The 21,222-nt window shown below is 36.4% G+C and overlaps 1 protein-coding gene across 2 annotated transcripts in view; it reads right to left on the reverse strand.

Moving 5' to 3' along the window:
• Positions 1-1,611: 1,611 nt before the first annotated feature.
• Positions 1,612-21,222, reverse strand: part of LOC124777286 (ribosomal protein S6 kinase alpha-5-like) — a 406,322-nt gene continuing 386,711 nt past the window's right edge. For both annotated transcript variants that reach the window (XM_047252631.1, XM_047252632.1), the window contains exons 5-17: positions 15,924-16,034; positions 15,415-15,498; positions 15,000-15,103; positions 13,197-13,347; positions 12,923-13,084; positions 12,716-12,835; positions 12,407-12,628; positions 12,148-12,318; positions 11,843-12,049; positions 11,592-11,742; positions 6,745-6,959; positions 6,456-6,561; positions 1,612-5,533 (exon numbers count right to left, since the gene is read on the reverse strand). In XM_047252631.1, coding sequence (XP_047108587.1) covers positions 4,752-5,533; positions 6,456-6,561; positions 6,745-6,959; positions 11,592-11,742; positions 11,843-12,049; positions 12,148-12,318; positions 12,407-12,628; positions 12,716-12,835; positions 12,923-13,084; positions 13,197-13,347; positions 15,000-15,103; positions 15,415-15,498; positions 15,924-16,034 — 2,586 coding nt within the window. In that variant the 3' untranslated portion in view covers positions 1,612-4,751. The remainder of the gene's footprint in view (positions 5,534-6,455; positions 6,562-6,744; positions 6,960-11,591; positions 11,743-11,842; positions 12,050-12,147; positions 12,319-12,406; positions 12,629-12,715; positions 12,836-12,922; positions 13,085-13,196; positions 13,348-14,999; positions 15,104-15,414; positions 15,499-15,923; positions 16,035-21,222) is intronic.

The following is a 21,222-nucleotide window of genomic DNA, read 5'->3' on the forward strand; positions in this document are numbered from 1 at the left end:
ACAATAATTTGCAGCCATGCCTTACTGCTTAACTAATGAATAGCAGATAATGAATTATTATTGCATCAACATGTTTTAAATGTAGAAACCCTTGTGATTACACATTGCTTCTGCCTGCACAAGAATTTAACACAACAAGTTAATACTAATTTCAAGGACATAGAAGACTAAAGGTTGGTCCCATCAGGTGGCACAATACACTGCATATTAGCTGCTTATGGTGGATTGAAAAATGAACTGTAATTTCAAGATCTTAATTAAATACAATGCCACAAGTGTCTTTCAAATTTGGAACATGCTATTTTACTTCACACTTTTAATATTCTAGCTTGCCGAGAAAAACTTTTCTCAGAGAAATATGTGAAATAAGGGGCAGGTAACCAATCACCTACAGCACATTAGTGAATGGAGCACAGGAACATCTGACAGAAATACCCGATACCATGTATACTATCGGTTCCTGCATAGGTTAAAATTATCTCAGCTGTTTCACTAAAAGAATTTATATGATTTTGTATATAATATAATATATTATATTATATATTTCAGGCAAAATATATACAATGAAATTAATTTGTTACACTCTGTATGTACTCTTCTTTTAAGAATAATTGAAATTGCAAAACTTCTGTCATACTTAAAATTCATATTATTAATTGCACAATCTAATGTGAATTATTTAACTCATTTCTGGATTAATTTATAAAATAATGATATATTTGTGATAATTCATCTTGTGTTTGTAAACTCACTCTCTTTGTAAATTTTTTGCAGTATTGTTAGTACTGCAGAATGTAAGTAGTGGTGGGCATACCTCACATTTTGGTAATCTTGTATCTAATAATTTAATCTGTGGTGTGATAAAAATGGATATAGTGAATTTACTGTGGTATAGAAGAATGGGATAAAATAAAAATATTTATTAGTTATTTAGTGCAACAAGAATTTGCAATGTTAAATCAAAATTTTCAGCAGCAAGAATGTACTCCTAGACACAACAATACTTTGAGCCACTGACAACAACAACAACGAGATAATGAAAATAAGTTAAAAGTTATTATTTTGTCTATCTTACACCTCTCGAAACTTATGAAAATAGTGAAGATACTATGACAACGAGTTTAATAGTGATGTGTGGGAGGGTAAGATTACTTCACTCCCTGGGCCATGGCAAGATGGGAACATTGGTTTGGACACCACTGCTATATTTTGTACATCTCTAAGTTTTGCTCATTCCTGTTCTTGACTTAACAATTTTTTTTCACTATATCTGGGATAAGTAAAACTCACTAAGCCAAGCTTATCCATACAGTGGATGAATTAAAACAGCTATTTACTGTAACATTTAACTGAATTCTTATGTACTTCTTTGTCTTTTGCTTACAAATGTACATTACATTCTTCTTCGTCTTCTTCTTCTTCTTCTTCTTCTTCTTCTTGAAGTTCAAAAGGTATCCGTTACTAGTCACATTAACAAAAATCTGACATCAATAAGAAGTGCAACAATTTCGGGAGGATAGGTAATATATGTAGGTATAACATATTCATGACCAACTACTACTACAGGAGAATTAATATAAATTCTATAGATATCTTTATTTAAATCCCAAATTCAGTATGGTATATACACATATAAACAGAAATATTAACATATTTAGAAATAAATACCGTGTAGATTTCAGTAAGCAAATGAGTGCTACAACTGTATCATAAGCAACAGTTCACAGAAAGATTCCACTTCCTGAGAATAACATCTTTTGATGAATATTCTGGACTTACAAAAATATATTCATGTGTAAAATCAATTGATGGCATGCCTGGTGAATCTACATCCAGTAAACAGCATTGATGGTGAGAGAGACCACATAAATAAATATTTTGTGTTAATCATTCAGAAAATAGGCAGTTAACTTTAATACAAGCTTCCTTGCCATTCTTGCTACCAAAATTTTTATTTTCGAGGATAAAATACTGAACAATTAATGAAATTGGAGGAACAGATCACTTTCTGAATACAAAACAAACATAATATAACCTTATTTCTGTAGTAACATGATTTAGTACAAATTATGGCATGAAACAATGTGAAGTAAGCACATTATGTTCATTTATTATTATGACAGCTTATGAAAACACAATTATGTAGATACATTATAAATAATTTTTTCATAGCAACCTGAGACTGTTCAAACACACAGAAGCATCAGTCAAAAAATTAATGGATGGATCAGTGTTAAGTAAAGCTCATCTCTCTCTAGGAGAATCAGTAAGTATTTAAATCAGTGGCTGAAATCATTTTTCTATGATATCGGAACTACTTTCATGGAAAGGATTACAAACTCACTTCACAGAAAAACTTTTCTGTGATTTTAGGAATTTGGTGATGGTATTCATTTATTAATATATCAACAATAATCTTTTGCCAATAGTTTCATAAACAACCAGCTAACAATGATGATAAGTCAACATGTCCCTCAACAACTGAGATGGTTAATTTATGAGTGCAAGTCAAAATGAAACAATGTCACAATTTTAATCATTATCACAAGCCATTGCACATTTTTGGTATAATTTTACATTGTCACAAAGGACATATAGATATATATACTGTAAATGATCATCAGGGACAAAGACAAACCATGGTCATAATTTGTACCCACCTCAAATCACAGTCAATCATTAATAAATTCTTATTTCTAGCTGAATAACCAAACTGCATTCTCTAAGACTGGAATCAGACATTTTTTTAGAATAATCCTAAAAATAACAACTGATGATATTTATAATATATCTTAGCACAGCTACAATCACTAAATATAATTTGCAGATATACTAATATAAAAAAGTGATCACACCATTCATTTCAAAACAAATGCCCCTATTCTTCTTCAGTATCAATGATATTAAACTAAATTAACACAAAAAGGAATTACTTGAGTTATGCATTATTGTTGGAGTGTATACAGTTCATTCTAATGAAAAAACACCACATTTTATTCTTCTGATGTGTACCATTGTGTAGAGAAGAAATTCATACAGTGTTTGAAACAAAATGAGCAAGCAAATCTCTAACAGAATTTAATAAAAATACATCACCTTCCAAAGACACAAAGTTTATCATTTCAAGGAAAAATCATACAATCCAACTTAATGTTGGACTTCATACACGTACAAACCAATCAAGTGCAACACACACATCCTGTAACTCATCTGTATTTCTCTTTGGCAAGCAATTATGAAAGTTCGTTTTCCAGCAATGATAAATACAAACTTACTTGTGACAATTTAAATCAACAGTTTCACAACATAACTGAAACTAAGTTATGACATGCTTGCTTTTAAGATGTAGATAACTAATTACAATGTCTGTGTTACACCAAAGGGTACTAACACTGACACAAAGGCCTAAAATACATTTTCAGTCTCAATTGAAAAAAAAAAAAAGACATTTCTGAGAGTGAACAAATTCATCACTCTCAGTGGCTGCAGCTATTCAATTTTTTGCATACATGCTTTGAATTAAATAATCATACTTGATATACAGGAAAGGTAATACTTCATCAATTACAAGGAGAAAACACATACTCCTTGTACTTTCACCTTGTGAGTAATTATAATTAGATACACAGGAACAACAGTGCTTAGATACCAGAAACAAACAAATGTTTCTGATAAATCTATAGGTAAAACCTTTGAAAGTCTAGCTTGCTTCTTATTAAGTTTGTAACACATTTACTCACGCACAGTAGTCACTGATTCACACATCACAATGAGGAGGTAATAAAATCATTGCCATGTAAGTAACTTTGTGAAAGCTAATGTACATTACCCTCCTCTCAACAGCCACCAAATGCAAGGTAAACATTTAATCAAGATCTTGTAAAATCATCCACTCATCTGCAATGGCAAATGAAATTAAAAATGTTAAATGGATATGTAGCTCTCACATGCAGCCTCACCATACAAAACCTGCCCCCTTAAAAAATAACAAACATTTCAGAGGTCAAACAACTACACAAAATTTTAGTCAGATTTTTACCTAGAAGCATGACATATATTGCAGTACAGTTTATTCTAAATTCACAATGCAGTACTCTTTTTAAATACTCAGCTACTGTGCGTTTCGACTAGTCTCTTACAAAAAATATTTGTTACCAATATATCGTCACACTACAACAGGTACAAAAGGATATACATGTGATGACTTAAGAAGTTAACATCAGTTTCTTTTTTAAAAATACTCTAATGTTAACGGCACATTATTAAAGCACCGTAGTTTCAACTCTGCAGTAACTGTGTATAGCTCTCATCTTCTGTTCCCTTTCATATTTATAGCAACTGTCACAATATAGATACACACCATATACATTCTGCAAAATAAACAATTGTCTTTTCAACAAGTACATAACATTTCTTCATTTAGCAAGTAACAATGACATAAATTTTCTAAAAGAAAACAAAAATATATTATTAAGTCCCTTTGTGTAAACAACATATTTCAACAACACCTTTTGCATCAGCTTGTGCAATTCAATTGCACCTTACAAAAAGCCATATAATATGTGTAATTAATGTTTCTCAAAGTGGGATAACCACTTTTCCATTTGCAGGAAAGTATCTATATGCAGAGTCTTCAAGCACTGTCACATGAGACTAGGCTTAAGAACTATGTAGTTAGTCACACTTTTCCATCTATGACTCCTGTACTCAGTATTGTTTATTACATAATTCTTCCCACCTGACTAAAATGCTTACTCAACTGTAATAGTTGGCATCCTCTTTGACTTCTTTTCTGCACCATGGTGTCTCTGTCTGTGATGCCTTTTGTGGTGCCTCTTATAAGCTGTTGATGTCTCAGTTTTAACAGGCATTTCAGGGGTAGTCATGCGTGAGGATGATCCAGAGCTTGAACTGTCGTCTAGTCGACGCTTCTGAGATGCTGATCCAGAACTGGAACTGTTGTCTAAGCGTCGCTTTTGAGATCTAGTCAAAGGACCTGTGGTATTTCTTCCAAGTTGTTCCCGAGAAGGTCCTGGGCCCACATCTTGATGTAATGCCCTGTGTGATGATGTTGCTACTGCAGGAGAAGCACTTGGCACTGATAACTGTGCTTCTTGTCCTTGTACTGAAATACTCGTTTCGGATGGAACACGTCTCTCCGTAGGTGCTGGTAACCGGTTGCTAATTTCTCCTAAACTTTGTGACACTTTCATTCCTGATATATCAGTCGTACGATGCTCAGTGATCAGTACTTCTGAATCTGAGACTGACTTCTTCCACTTTTTCCTTACAGGAGATAGCACAAAATCACTGTGTCGTTTCACTCCACTCTGTCCACTGTTGGAGCTTGAGGAGCAGCTGGATTCATCAGAAGAAAGACTGGAAAGATACTCCCTCACTCTTGCTTCTCCAAAATTGAACACCTTGTTGCCATCCTCTTGGGTGCTGCTAGCTCGTTTGACACTTCCACTCCCAGTAGAATGAGTGGACCCAGACTGACTGACTTTTACTGGAGTCTGAATTGATGAAGTTCCTAGAAAAAAAAAATTGCAAGAACTGTAATGCTGTTGACTGAATGACACAGAAGGAACTGAAAGATTACAAACAGAATTAGAATACCAAAATTTGGAACTATGTGCAACATTTTACATGTATCACTGTTGACTAAATTTCTATAGATACATGGTGAGTACAGATATTTAGTGCATCATTAGTTTTTTTTCTTTTGAAGACAAATATTCTGAAATAATCTTGCAGAAAGAGGGTTTGGTTTTATGGTATTCTCTTATATCAGCATACCTGAAGCAAATTTAATAATAAATAGCTGAGGAGATGTTGAAAATCTTAGTATTACTTCAGAAACTACTACTTTTAGGAATGTTTGCAAGTACGAAAGAGAAACATGTTGATCACTGGGAAGATTAAAAGGTCTGATTAAGGCTGTGGACAGCAATTATGATTAAGGTGGTTGCCGGGGAGGGAAACTATATACTCCAAAAAATCACTGAGCTTTGTTCAGTGCACCTTAAAGTGTCCAACACATTTTACCAGTTAGCATTACTATGAAGCCAGAAGGTTAGAAAGAAAGGTAAAAATGATTATTGATAATTTTAAGCAGTTATATGGGGCATTACATTCAGTGTGAAATAAAATATATATGATGCATGGCTAAAAATATTTTATGATTAATTACATTCATCATTTGATGCAAACGAAAAAGAAATCATACTAAAGAACATTACAAAGCCCAAAGAAAATATCGGAACAGGATTTACAAGACAAACCATGGTAAATTTTATTGTACGTGAGAGTAAAAGTAGATATGCAGACATATGACAGTTTTATAATTAGTGAGTATACTACCTATTGCTCACGTTGTTGAATTAGCCAGTAACAGAAAGAGCTCAGATAAAACAACAATAACATGATGAAATATTAAGTGGAAAAAAGCTCACCTGAAGAGCTCGAAGTTGAAAAGCTACTCGATGTTGAACAACTTCGAGCATCAGTTGAGGATTTCTTCATACGTCTGCGCTGGGCTAATTTTGCATTTACCACATCCTGAAACAGACATTGAATGTAAAACATACATTGTAAATAACATTTTTAAAATAGGTATGAACCTTGGGTGATTAAAAAAGTATGTTGTCAAAACACTTTTTAATGATCTGTTGAAATTTGGTCATAATATGACACTTCTGTTTCACCACACCCATAAGCTATAGAACCAGGTAAATTACTCACCTGCAGTCTGAAACCTTCTTTTTGTGCCTGGTAGAAGGCATCAAATGTCTGCTTAACTCCTATCTCTGCAGAACGTGCTGAAGAGCCAGCTGTGAGAACATCAGGTGTCATTAGGGGAGTTGATGGGTAAAGTCTTGTATTGCTGCCCTTGAGCCATTCATTTGAACGCAAGTCACTCATTCGTAGTCTCTTTTTTGGATCAACAGTCAGCAGACCTGCAACGTTAATAATATTTTGTTACATAACTGTTCATATCTTCAATAATGAGCTATCTAAAAAAACGTTTCTGCTATGTAGTAGAACACTTTTCATATTTACATGACAAAGAACAAGTAGTGTGACAGTTAATATTTATCATTTACTTTCAATGATGATCAGTATTTTCTGTTACAAGTGGCCCCATAATAATTCACTTGGACGTCTAAATCTGAGTTTTTGAAAGAAGTGTGGAGAATACAGATAAATTGATTGCTAGATAAATATCAATTTGAGAGCTATTTTTATTGCCCAATCTAGAACATGCCTTGCATAGCAAAAGTTCACTAAATTTGGCAACTCTAACACTGAGGTATCTGCCCCGTAAATACGCATTTAGTGAATGATTAATGCAACAGCACCAGTTATGTGTTATTTTCAATATGCTAGTAAATTCCAATGTGATCCAAACTGACATCGTATATTTTAGTTGGTATGTGACAGGAGTATACATTTACAATGACATTACAACCTGATGAAATCATATTATCATCTACAGATGAATGTTAGTGATTACATAACTAAATGACATGTAAATGTGAGAGGCTGTTGCCCATAAGAGTAGCAAGCTACAACTGGAACCAATCGAGTCAGACAAGCATCTTGTGATAAGTGAGTTGGAAAATAAAGAACTGAACGACAACAAAGGTTGAGGTGTGAGTAAGTGTAGCACCTCACTTCACAGGGTTGGTATCACTACGGCACAAGATACTGCTTCCACTCTGCTTCTGTGACCCATCCTAGTGTACTGTTCAAGTATGTATGATCCACAGTAGGTTCGACAAAGTAATGTTATTAAAATTTTATCGTGAAGATCAGAATGGATGTTCAGCGGTTTGGCTGCCATGGGAAGCAACCACTGCAGAGAGAGTAGCCTCAACAGTCAGTACCTGAGGCAATACACATTATCTCAGGAAAAGTAACTTACAAGAACATTAGCACCTGTTTCTAACTAGAAACCTAAGAAAATCCTTTAGAGTCTAGATATACTGATTTAAAGGCTGTGAAGGTCAGAGTGCCTCAATTACAGCAATAAATGGTCATTAAGTCAATTCTTCATTCATGAACAGAATGGATGGTGCATTAAGTCTATTTACTCTCTTATGACAATGGTTGTCATATACAGAGAAAGTACACAGATTTGCATCTATGAAGAGTATAAGAGTAAGCATAGCAACTAGTAATTTGATGCAACGATATTGCAGAACCGAAAGTAAGCTAAAATTAAATATGTGAAAATGGGCTGAAGAACTTTATTGCAAATCACAAGTCTCTTCAGATTTTCTATTACCCCCTCTCTTAATTCTTTCCTTTCCTTCTCTCTATCCCAGCCTCAGAATTTAATGTCTGAAACAGTACTTTGTAGGGGATGAGGTGGAGGGGAGGGGGTCCCAAAATTTTAAGCACAACTGAAGACATTGCAGTTTTGTCATATAAAGACATGGTTGGAGACCATGGCTGTTATTTAAAGACAAACGTTGATGGTGTTGAGACACCAACCAGCCTCAAATTTATTTCAATTTCCTTTATTCGAAAGGTACCTTTTACCAGTTTTGAATCATTACAATTCATCATCAGACGGCTTTCATGCTTTCATTAGAACACGCAGTGCATTTTTTACTGATTAGTTGCTCTAAAATATAATACATAATTATAAGCGTGTCACACAGATGGTTGTGTTACAGCTTTGCATTGGGATGTGACTCATGTGAGATGCCGGTTTGCAGTACTTGTTTTCATAGTTTTCATCCAGCACACACCGTTCATAGTTTTTGCCACATTCTCATCATTGCACACATAAACCTGTATAACTGAGCGCTTCAGATTTGTCACCGAGTACATCAGTTCCACCACATTCCTACCATTGCACACGTAAATTTGTATCACTGACCACTTCATATTAGTCACAGGACAGACTTTTAACATGCACTGCATGTTTTGATAGATGCAAAGTGTTTACAAACATATGAGTGCCATAGATGCTATGGTATATTGTAACATTATAAAGATGCTCCATGCTTGGAAAAAGATCATATATTCACTTATGTAACTGAAACGCCTTTTACACCAGTACAGAGAGACACTGATTTTGTGAATGTTAGAACGAATACTGCTACACTAATTATAAAGATGTTCCATGTTAAAGATTTTTTAAAAATTTGATTTGGTGTGATAGTGGGCCTATGTATGGGAGAGCAGCATATTTATGTTTGGCTTCTGTGGCACACTGATTTGGTCTGGAGTGCATGTTGTGTGGATTGCTGCTAAGTGGATCTGTGGTTTTTGTTTGCATTTTGTTGTGGATCATACCAAATAGCAAACTTATTTAAAAAGAGAAATATCACAATCAGCTTTTCCACAAATAATAAATTACAAAAAAAAAGTAATTCATGACGTAAACACCACCAAGATCCCCTACAGTAAGTCAGTTATATACAAGCTCAAATGCCCAAAATTCTACATTGGACACACAGGCAGCAGTTTGAATTTAGATACAAAGAACAGATTGATGCTTTAAGGCTTGGCAACTTGAACAAATCTGCATTTGCAGCCCATAATGCTGAAGAAAACCATTCACTGAGAAACATTGAGAACAATTTAAAAATTTTACATCTAACAGAAAAGGGAGCCACTGTGAATATACTGGAAGAAATAGAAACACACACACACACACACACACACACACACACACACACACACAAAAAAAAACAGCCCCCCAGACTATATCCTTAATGAACAAACTGAGTTGGCTAACACCTCTTTCTGAACTTTCTGAAAAATTTCCAAAAATTATTTTCCACCATGCCTCCTACACCTATATATATAAAATTAACAAAAATCTTTGACATGGAACATCTTTATAATTAGTGTAGCAGTATTTACTCTAATATCCACAAAATAAATGTCTCTCTGTACTGGTGTAAAAGGCGTTTCAGTTACATAAGTGAATATATGATCTTTTTCCAATCATGGGGCATCTGTATAATGTTACAATATATCATAGCATCTTTGGCACTCATATGTTTGTAAACACTTTGTATCTATCCAAACATGCAGTGCATGTTAAAAGTTTGTCCTGTGACTAATTTGAAGTGGTCAGTGATTCAAATTTATGGTAGGAATGTGGTGGAAATGTACTCAGTGACAAATCTGAAGTGCTCAGTTATACAAGTTTGAGTGTGCAATGATGAGAATGTGGCGAAAACTATGAACGCCATGTGCTGGATGAAGACTGTGAAAACAAGTATTGCAAACCGGCATTTCACATGAGTCACATCCCAATGCAAAACTGTAACACAACCATCTGTGTGATGTGCTTATAATTATGTATTATATTTTATGACAACTTATCAGTAAAAAATGCCCCACATGTTCTAATGAAAGCACGAAAGCTGTCTGATGATGAATTGTAAAGATTCAAAACCGGTAACGGTACCTTTTGAATAAAGGAACTTAAAATAAATTTGTGGCTCGTTGCTGTCTCAACACCATCCTCGAAGACATTACAAGAGTACATAATATGGTATTAAACAATAACCAACAAAAAGGGCAAGAAATTCATGATTCCATAAGCATATCAACAGAGGAAATATGGTTTATTTTACATAAAGATTAACTATAGGAAAGCTTTGTGCAAGATGGTAGCTTCATTTCCTTTAATGCCAATCAGAAAATGTAATCCTAAGACAAATAACTGAATTGCTTTGACAATGATTGACATTAATGTCAATGAGGCATCACGTGAGAAATGAAGCAGCAAACAAAACACCGTGTGGGAGCCAGATGCCAGTCACCTAAAAACAAAAAGTGTGTCTCATGGTCAAAAATTTTCGACTAATGTTTTCTGGGATGCAAACACAGGTTCTTCTTATTAATTACCTTGAAAATCATAAAATAGTAACTGGCAAATACTATACTAGTCTTCTGGATAAACTGGACAAAACAATACATGAAGGATGGCATGGATTGCACAAGAAAATAGTCGGGTAGATGCTTCTGCCCACAAAGGTGCTTTGGCAACATGAAATCTAAAAAAACTAATCTTTTACTGCTATACTATTCACCTGATTAAGCACCCACTGAATTCCACATACTTCCAAGTATTAAGAATTTTGGGTTAGAAAACATACGAGGTTCAATGAAGAACCAATTGCTGAAGTATATTTTGTACAATTTACAATCAAACTTCTGGGGAGGAATCCTTGAAATGTTCAACAAATCATGTACATCATAGTAACAGTTACATCACGAAGTTGATGCATTTTTTCATCTAAAAACTGACCATTCCTTGTCAAGTGTTGTACTTTTTACCTTGCTTTTGCATTAACACTAAGCAATCATATTCACAGCTTTGTTATTGGACAGCTGCTATCCTTTACTAACCAAACATTAATCTTGAAAGGAAACCGATAACTGGGTCAGGTAGTTGGTATAATATGTTTGATCAATACCGTACAGTGAGTGTAATATTAGTCAGATCAACTTATGACCTTTCAAAAAGTATAAAAAATATAGGCACCATGACAACTGGGGAAAGTAAGATGTTAAACAAAAGTTGTTTTTTCTATGAGCATAAAATTACTTCTGCATACCTTTGGTAAGGTATTTTGCTTGTGAAGATACATGTGCCCAAGCATCAGCATTAAAGTTAAACTCTCCTCCTTTTATCCGTGCCATAACAGCAGCTGCACTATCATCCCTTGATCTGGCGTGGAATGGTGCTTTCCCAGATAACATTGTGTACTGTAAAGACAAGTTGTTTTATTTTAATGCATCAAATTTTGCAGGTTTTTCATGTAAGCATTTCAAAATTAGAAAAATAAATTTGAAAAAGAAAACTTACCAAAATTACTCCTAAACTCCATAGATCACAGTTCTCATCATACCCATCAGCACCTTGATTAAATGCCTGTTTGAGAACTTCTGGTGCTGCATAATGTAAAGTGAAACACGGTGTATGCATAGGTTCCTTTTCTTGCTTCAGTCGTGCAAACCCAAAGTCCACTATTTTGATTTCTGCCATATCAGAGTCATCAGTGAAGAGCAGATTCTGCAATGAAATTTGTATAATGAAATGTGAAGGACTGCACTGCAGTTGAATTAACAGTGAAAACAGAAATGCCTAGTTACTGAAAAACTCAAAAGTACCTCTGGTTTGAGGTCCCTATGAACAACACCTCTGGAATGCATGAAGTGTACTGCTGAGACTAACTTGCGCATTATCTGACTTGCCTCACTTTCAGTGAAATGTATTTTCTTTCTTATCCTTTCAAGCAGCTCACCCCCTCTTAGCAGTTCCAGAACTAGATATGTATGCGCCTGCAACATGCCAGACATTTAGCAATTATATATGCATTGTATTTTCTGATTATATTTAGAATGCACTGTGTCTTTCAAAAATGGTTACCTCATCATGATACACCTCATGCAAAGTGACTATGTTTGGGTGTCCCTGGCATGCCCTTAGCAAATTTATTTCCCGTGTACAGTCAATTTTCCGGCTGACAATCTTCACAGCATACTCTTGTCCTGTCTTCTTATGGCAGCATTTACGACAGACAGAAAAACTTCCATCTCCAAGAATGCCTTCTGTCAAGTTAATTTCATAATTTTCAAAAAATGGAGACTCCTGTGGAAGTAAAAACAGTTAAATACAGATAATGTTCTGTGTATTCTATCTACTTGTTCATAAGTAAATACAGTGTTAGTGTGTTACCTTTATTTTACAAGACATGATGGTTGCACTGTTTGGCTTTTTATCTGTGTTCGCTTGGAATATTTCATCACTTATAACATTTTCACTGAACAGAACAGATGGTGCCACATATGAGTAACCCTGAAAACAAGTAATCATATTAAAAGAATTATTCTTTCTATTATCAATACATTATACTAAGTGAAAAATCTATCCCACCCAACTCACCTTGAAAATTTTATCGAAATTAGGGGGGACAATAGCAGGTGAGTCAGTTGGTGTCATCTTAGTGAATTCATCTGAGAAGTTACTCGTATCCAGCTCATTGGTAATTTTTGGAACAAAAGGTGCTGGAATGTTTTTCTGAGCCAGATCTGCCCAATTTGTGCCCTGTAACACAAAGTTTAACACATTTTAATTTTGCAGCACATTATAAACATCTGCTTGACTACTTCAGTCTAGACTATGCAGATTTTGTAAGACTTTTTGTAGAGCAGTTTACTTTGAAGAAAGGATGTCTCTTCAGTTCTTCTGCATCTTCCTCTCCACCACCCAGGCGCTTTCGTGGATCTTTCACAAGCAGCTTCGAGATGAAGTCTGACACTTCTGGTGAAAGATGATCAGGTATTGGTGGATTTGTCTTGAGAATTCGTCTGAAAAGTAACAGTAAACGTTTTTGTCAAAACTGCTCATTTATCTGCACTAAGCATGATGAAATTATAGTTTTCATTACAGAATAAGAATGTGTCTAGTACTTTATTTTCAGGAATTGAAATATAACCTGAGCTTACTCTGACCTTGCCTAGTAGAAAATCGTTTCGAAGTTTTTAGCTCCAAATAGGTATTCAAGTACAATATCAAATAAGTTAACAATACACAAGAAAGAATATGAGTCTATATAGGATACAGCTGAATACATGTGGTGACTAATGATGTTAGTGCTGGACAAAGTTTACAATTATGTTATAAAACAACTTTTATGTACAGTGCTGGAAAGATATTTAAGACCACCACCTAATATCACTTACCTCAGTGCTGCCTTTAGATTACTGCTAATTTACTTTGTTAAAAAATGATCATCACCTAATTGTTAAGGGGAAATGGTCTAGCTCAAAAGTGGCTCCTTATAAACTGTGAGTTTTGGTAGAAAAATAGAACACCTCGTGGCCTTTACTACAGTGCATTAAAAAATTTGTTTTAGCCTATTTTTTTGGTTTTTCTTTTTCTTTTTTCCTAATGTCTTTTGGATGTCCTGTCTTGACTAAGCTGGTAACTGAGACACTGATGCACCTTCTGAAAGTGTTGTCATACACCTTCCTTCTGTTATTCATGAGTTGTCAGCCATGTTGAAATATTTTGAGGTGGTATTCTAAGATCCAAAAAATCCAAAACAATGGGCTAAAACAAACTTGGAAATTTTTTTGCAGGTCTTACGAGACCATTTTTTCCCTTAAAAATTAGGTGATTAATTTTCATTTTAGAAAATGCAAGAAAAATTAATGACTTCTAAAACATTCAAGTTACAAATTTCCTTCAAAATATTTTGCTAAGAAGGCTGGATAAAACTAAAGTAAATGAGAAGGAATTTAGGGGCAATCTTGTGAGTGATATTACGTGATGGTCTTAATTTTTTTTCCAGTAGTAGTTGACAGCTTTACATTACAAAAAGAACACTTACTCATTAGGACAATGTTAAGAGCAAACTGGTGTTAGTCTATTGAGTTGTTCAAATAAGTGGCAAACAGCGGAACTAAGCTGAAATGAGGAAAGAATGTGCCAGAGAAGTGGGAACAAGTTCCCACATTAAAGAAACAAGATTCTTAGCTCATAACAGTAAAAATTCTGCAACTAAGAGTGAAGGAAAATTAGATATTAAAGTTATTACAGCGTGAGTACTTTGGCTGATTGAAGGAAGACTGGAGAGAAGAAATCAGAATGGCTTATATAAAAGATGTGGAATGGTTATGGGAAAATGATGGAAAATTAAAATTTGGGGCTGGAAGAGGATTTCAAACCCACTACTTTTGAGTAAGGGTCCATTTGTTAGAACTCTGCCAATATAATTATCAAGGAGTGATGGAACTCTGCCAATATAATTATCAAGGAGTGATGGGAATTTTGATGTAAGATCACTTCAAACATTATTTCATACTACTCCTGTTTGCCTGTATTTACATCTTGTTTTTCTGATATTTAGAATGTTGTGTGTAGTCAAGCGTAAGAATGAACAATGAATTAAAAATTGTTGCTGCCACCAATATGAGGAAACTGTTTATGTGGTTTCCACTGTGACTATTATACTCACCTCGAAATCTCCTGTTGGGTATTTTTCTCTCCTTCGACAGTGAAAGGTGAAGCACCTGTGAGCAGCTCGTATGTAAGCACTCCAACACTCCACCAATCAACAGCCTGTGGAAATGATAGAGAATTGGAGATTTATTTCACATTGTGTAAAAAGGCTCTCAGGAGTTGGCAGACATACCCAAAACAATGGGCTTGCATATTTACACAAGACAAGCAGCTTAGCCTAAATAACAAAATCTATTCTTGACATAAAACTTTGTTCAGATCTGATTTGTAGATTATTAGGCCTCTTCTTATAATTTATTGCTGGCTACGTATAGCACCACTAAAGATTATATTATTTCTATACATGAAGTAATGGTTAATTCATAGAGGTGTGTATGGTTGCATGGAGGAGATGTTAAAACTTCACTTACAATATCATGGCCAGTGTTACCGCCTCTGACGACTTCAGGTGCCATGTATTCGATCGTTCCACAGAAGGAGTAAGCTCTGTGTTCCTGCAAATGAAGGAGAAAAAGAACAAAATTAAGAACAATTTCGTATGCTACATTGATGTCTGGACTAAGAAGTCAGACTGGTAACTGAAGTACGAAGGAATTATGTTCACAAGAATTCTATAGCTTTTTATCACAGGTAGAAGTTACTGTGAACGAAGCATTAAAAATAAGAAAGAAAAAAAAAGGAACAGACCGAGACTCGAACTCGGGACCTTTGCCTTTCGCGGACTGAGCTACCCAAGTATGAACCACACTCGCAAAAGGCAAAGGTCCCGAGTTCGAGTCTCGGTCCAGCACACAGTTTTAATCTTCCAGGAAGTTTCATATCGGCTTACACTCCACTGCAGAGTGAAAATTTCATTAAGGTAAGGAAATATCATACAGTGGTACTGTTGGAGCTGATGAATGTAAAAATAACTGCGTACCTTCTCATGAGGCAGGAATTCTTTGCTGAGGCCGAAGTCCGTCAGAACAACATGCCCTTGGCTGTCGAGGAGGATGTTCTCCAACTTTATGTCACGGTAGATGATGCCCAGCTAAAATGAAGCAAAAACAAATTCAAATGAGTTAATAGCAAAGCTAGCAAATGGACATAATCAGCAATAAACTTTTAAGAAAATGGGAGATGTATTTACGAGCAGTCATCATTGGTTTATGAACAGATTCATAGAATAAGACAAAACACTCTGCAGCACGAGTAATTCTGTTCTATTGTAAAGTTTTCAGCTCTTCTCTTAAAAGGTCAGTGTCTGCAACAAGTAGTGGAAGAGTTGTGGTTGTCATCAATGTGAAACATTTATTTACTTCTTACCCTAACATGCTTCAAAAGACGATCATTATCGTCTGTAGGTTTATCTTATGTTTGACCTTTCTGGCTCTTCTAGCTATTACAAACTTTGCTTTTCTTGGAACGGCAAACCATCTGTAATCTTTCCAGAGCTCATATGAAGAGCGGGGTAGTTTATGGGCAGTCAGACATGGCAAGTGCGACATGAACAGTGATTAAATGAATGAGATGTAGCAAAGTTCAATGAGTGGATTGATGGGGATAAGTTCAGTTAAGATGTAATTGTGTTAAATGACGTCAGTGTCGAACCTGTACTGGAATGAATAAGAGGTGACAGTTGAAATTTTGTGCCATATGAAATCTCTGACTCAGAGTTCATGCTTTTCGCGAGCTGTCGCTGTAACTATTAGGCTATTTGAAAACGCCTCAAACTTCTGTTCTCTGTTGTTTTCATCTACGATATCCGAACACTACTGCCAAAGGTCACTGCATACTCTTTACACTGCGGGTTCAGCTCATCAGAACTGACACTGATATCATTCCATCTACATTATTTCGCCCCACCGATCTTTTTATTTAACTTCAGTGCGTTTAATTCATTTCATATGCTGAGTGTTTCATAACTAATGGGTGAAAATAACCGATAATAAAACAAAAACGCTGCTGTAAGCATGGATCTTCAAACAAGCCGTTTGCGAAATAATATTGCGACCTGCTACTGACTTCAAACTGAACTCCTGTCCTAGTTCGTACCAATGTATTTGAAACGTAAACTTTTCAGATGACTTCCATCTAAGTGTGCTGAGATTTCATCCCTTGTCCATGGTTGATGAATGTGGTCCATGCTGGAATAAGATGAAATCTAACGTGCCAGTACGGCCCAATTTGGGGTGTCGAGCCAATCCTATACCTTTTCTTTCAAGATCACGGTACTTCAAGTCATATGGGGTTCTCTGTCCGGTGTCGTCTCAGATGTGACGTGTACAGCACATCTCAGTTCTATGGTTTTTTTTTTTTTGTCTGAGGTCATCTCAAATGTGAAGTGCACATCACTGTCTTTCACATGGGCGAAGAAATGGAGCAACGAATTCTACAGTTGTGTCAAGCTGTAGGAGATGCTACCGAGATGTTTGAAAGTGCAAAGACGATTGTAGTGTTGTCCTCAAATGCGAGTGAACACGTGGAATGCCTCCTTTAAGGGTAACTGTAACCAGGATATCTGCCCCGGCCGCCAATTTTAGAGGGCGCCAAATTCATACTCTTGAAAAAAAAACCTTCAAACTTCCTGGCAGATTAAGAATAGTAAGAAAAAAAAAAACCTTGTTTTACGGAGCACCTAGCACCCAGCGCACGTTGGTCTATCGATTATTCATAGGATTTTGAAACTCATCCATATTGGTTTTTGAACATTTTTGAACACATTCTAAGTTGACATCTGAACAAATCGTAAGTTGATTTTTAAATGCATGCATAGTGTATATGAAGCCTCTCCAAGGGGAATCCGCGTCGCATTCTAGAAATGGGAAACTTCCCTGCAGACAAAAAGGGACGGGGCTATACGAGCTGTGCCGAATAAACCCGAACGGGTGAGTGCCAATGGTTGTTTGTTTATGTGGTTGACGGGGTGTGCGAATGATCAGCGTTGTTATAATTATTACCAAAATCCATAGACTCAGAATACCAGAGTGGAAATAAGCGACTAACAGGAACAACAAGTAAGGAAGGTTACATATTATCTTCTCCGTGGGTCCAAAATAATGAAACTTTGACAGAAAATTTTTGTAGACTGCTACTCTAGTAATGGACAGTTGTACAGCCCCCCGTTTGTTCTATTCTAGGAATAGTGCGGAAAACGCGTTGTACGAACACGTAATAACGCCTAACCGGAGAATAAACGAGGGATAATTAAGCCGGTGATTCTGGCAGGGTTAATGAAGTTATTCTCCGGTTAAGTTTTGACAATGGCAGGAATAGTTACAGAATTACTGATGACAAGATTGATTGTTAGAACGAGGAAGGAGAAGAAACGTGAACATTACATGGAAGAACATGATTGCAAATTTTTATATGAATTTGTACTATTACTCTTCGATCTCATGTTTGAGAAATTGGAGCATATGAATGAAATGAGGAAGTATTTCCTAACATAAAAAATTTTTGCTTGTATTAGCCCTGATAGGCATTTGATATTGGTACTTGGTGAATTACATTCTGTCGTGTTATTTACGTAAATGAGGTATATAAAAATGACCATTTGTGCCAAAACAGTCTCACTTATTTGGCGTGTTACAACTGTTACAATAGTAGAAAGGCCTATTTCGTTTTACCTAGCTGCCAGTGACAAAATAGGCGTAATCAGGTCGAGAAGCCGCCCCAGTCTTGGGTACTATTCGTATCAACAGCTTTTTCAGTAGTAGGCAACGTAAAAAACCTTTTGACAAACTTTGATGAGGTAATAGATTCTTTCGCAGAAAAGAAAGCACGCCGTGCAAAGCTATAGCAAGATTACAGAGAAGAAAAATTCTGGGACCTAAGGACTGAAGAAATGTGTACTGTCTTGCTTCTCTCTTGTCTTTACTGGTTTTGTGTTCCCTGTATTTAATTTTACGTCACAGAAGAGAAAGTTGTAAGCTAATAGGCAATAAATAGTGCATATTTTCTGAAGAGTTCTTATTCACTCGCTCACAAGTAATCCCGCCCAGTTTTAACTGTGAGGATTTTTTTAAAGGAAGGTAGGATGTGAAACCGGCCGACTGGGAGCAGGAGAGGCACCACACGACATTTTCATTTCCACTGTCCTGAATATAGGTTTGATGGCTTTCATTACAAAATATACACTTTTGAATTCCATAGAGCGAAACACAGTCACACGCAATAGAAGAATGCTGTGTGAACAGATGTGGCACTACACTTTTGCACGCTTAAGACCAAATAACATGTCTTACATAAAATATACATCTTCAGAAAAATGTCCGCTAAAAAATGAACATATTTTTGGAAAATCGATTATTAAAAATTTTTGACATCCTATCTGAAATGCTCGAGGAAAGGTAGATGGGGGTGGGGGGCTCCAACAAGTAAAGCCCCGGTTCGGAAATATCGTAGATCCGGAGCTGGCTGTATCTTGTGTGTGGCACACTGGGGCAGCCCTGATTTGTCGTTCACTGCCCAGCCTGTAACGCTGAATCCGGCCTGCCCGCCGGCAGGTGAGAGGTGTAGCCAACAGAAAGAACAGTGAAAGTGGCGCGAAGCCAAGCCACGGATAGAGAAAGCTCCTAGACGTTACGGCCTCCGCTTCACCCCGCACCGAGAACTGTTGTACAGCCCATCCAAGCTGGCGATCAGGAACGCGCAATCTTTACTCTAAATGTGGACTGCCCCCAATATTTGCTCTGCTTGATGGATGTAGGTAGATAACAGAGGCAATTTAGACGGGCAAGATATTCGACGAGTACTTCTACCGTGCTCACAGTAGCAGTTATTTATTGTTTTATTTGTTTCTTTACTTCTGTACGCCTTTTTAATGATGCACAGGCATAATAACACTGAATAGCAGCGAAATCCATATCCGCTTATAGCCGCTGTTATGGTGCAAAAGTGCTGGCTGCGCAGGGTGCACTCTGGGCGAGAATCGAGTAGGGCTGTTCGATGATCGTAAGTATTCTGTAAGTTTCAGCACAAATAATGAATGAATTTTATCCATAGTGGATGCTGTCGAACTCCGTGACTGTTCCGTTATGGGGTTGTAGAAAAATATCCGCTACCAGTCACAATAAAAGGTTGTTTATTCGTCACACGACCGGTTTCGGGCTTGCGCCCATCTTCAGGTGTTTATACATTCATTTACATGTGTGTACTGTTGGAGATAAAAAAAGATGAAGCACCATTATTACAGCCATGCTGTGATGATAGTTTTGCCACTTAGTTACACACTTATGGTCATTTTCACGTCCATATATCAGGTATAGCACCATATTACACTATTATGATGTGCACTCGTGAAATACACTATGTTTACATAGAAACATGTGGGCTGTGGTCAAAGAACTCAGATGTAGCAGATGTAAAGATGTTGCTCACACAGAAACTCGTAGGTTCTGGTCAAAGAACTTAGCCACAGGAAGTGCAAAGGTGTTGCATATATAGAAATTTAAAAAGCTATTATAGACTGCGACGTTTCTTGATACACATAATGAAATTTTTTGGTTCACATTTTTGACGGAAAACTTAGATCTAGGAAGTACAATGTTGTTATATATATGAAATTACTCAAAGCTATTACAAATTAAAAATTAAAAAATGACAGCTAGAACTGTTTTGAGCCACACTGTTGTGTGACAATGTACCACGTCGACAATCAGCGCCTGATGAACAGATGGGACCAATAATGCGACACAAAGACGCTGCACACCAAACCTCAAGCTTCTGATCATGCAATGGTATTTCGCGGAAGTTATGCGGATTCTCCGCTGCCCAGAATGTGTGATTCTGTGAGTTGACGTAACCACTTAGGTGAAACCAGGGTTGTTTGGTTGATTTGGGGGAGGGGACCAAACAGCGAGTTTATCGATCCCATCGAAGGATGGGTGAAAGAAGTCGTGCGTCCCTTTTCAAATGAATAATCTCGGCATTTGCCTGGAGCGATTTAGGGAAATCACGGAAAACCTAAATCAGGATGGCCGGACGCGGGTTTGAACCGTCGTCCTCTCTAATGCGAGTCCAGTGTGCTGACCACTGCGCCACCTCGCTCGGTGAAACCAGGGTTCACCAGATGTAAAGAGAACAGACACTAGGGAGGGATGCAAGTGCAGGTCCAAGTAGAATATTCGTCTACGTGATCGACGTGATTTGCCGGTCTCTTACGACAGGCGTCGGATTGATTTGTTAGGACTCTGAAGCATTTGCTAGTGAACTGTAGCCACGTTTTTTAACTTGTT

Source organism: Schistocerca piceifrons, chromosome 2, assembly GCF_021461385.2.
Source record: "Schistocerca piceifrons isolate TAMUIC-IGC-003096 chromosome 2, iqSchPice1.1, whole genome shotgun sequence".
Lineage (NCBI taxonomy): Eukaryota > Metazoa > Arthropoda > Insecta > Orthoptera > Acrididae > Schistocerca > Schistocerca piceifrons.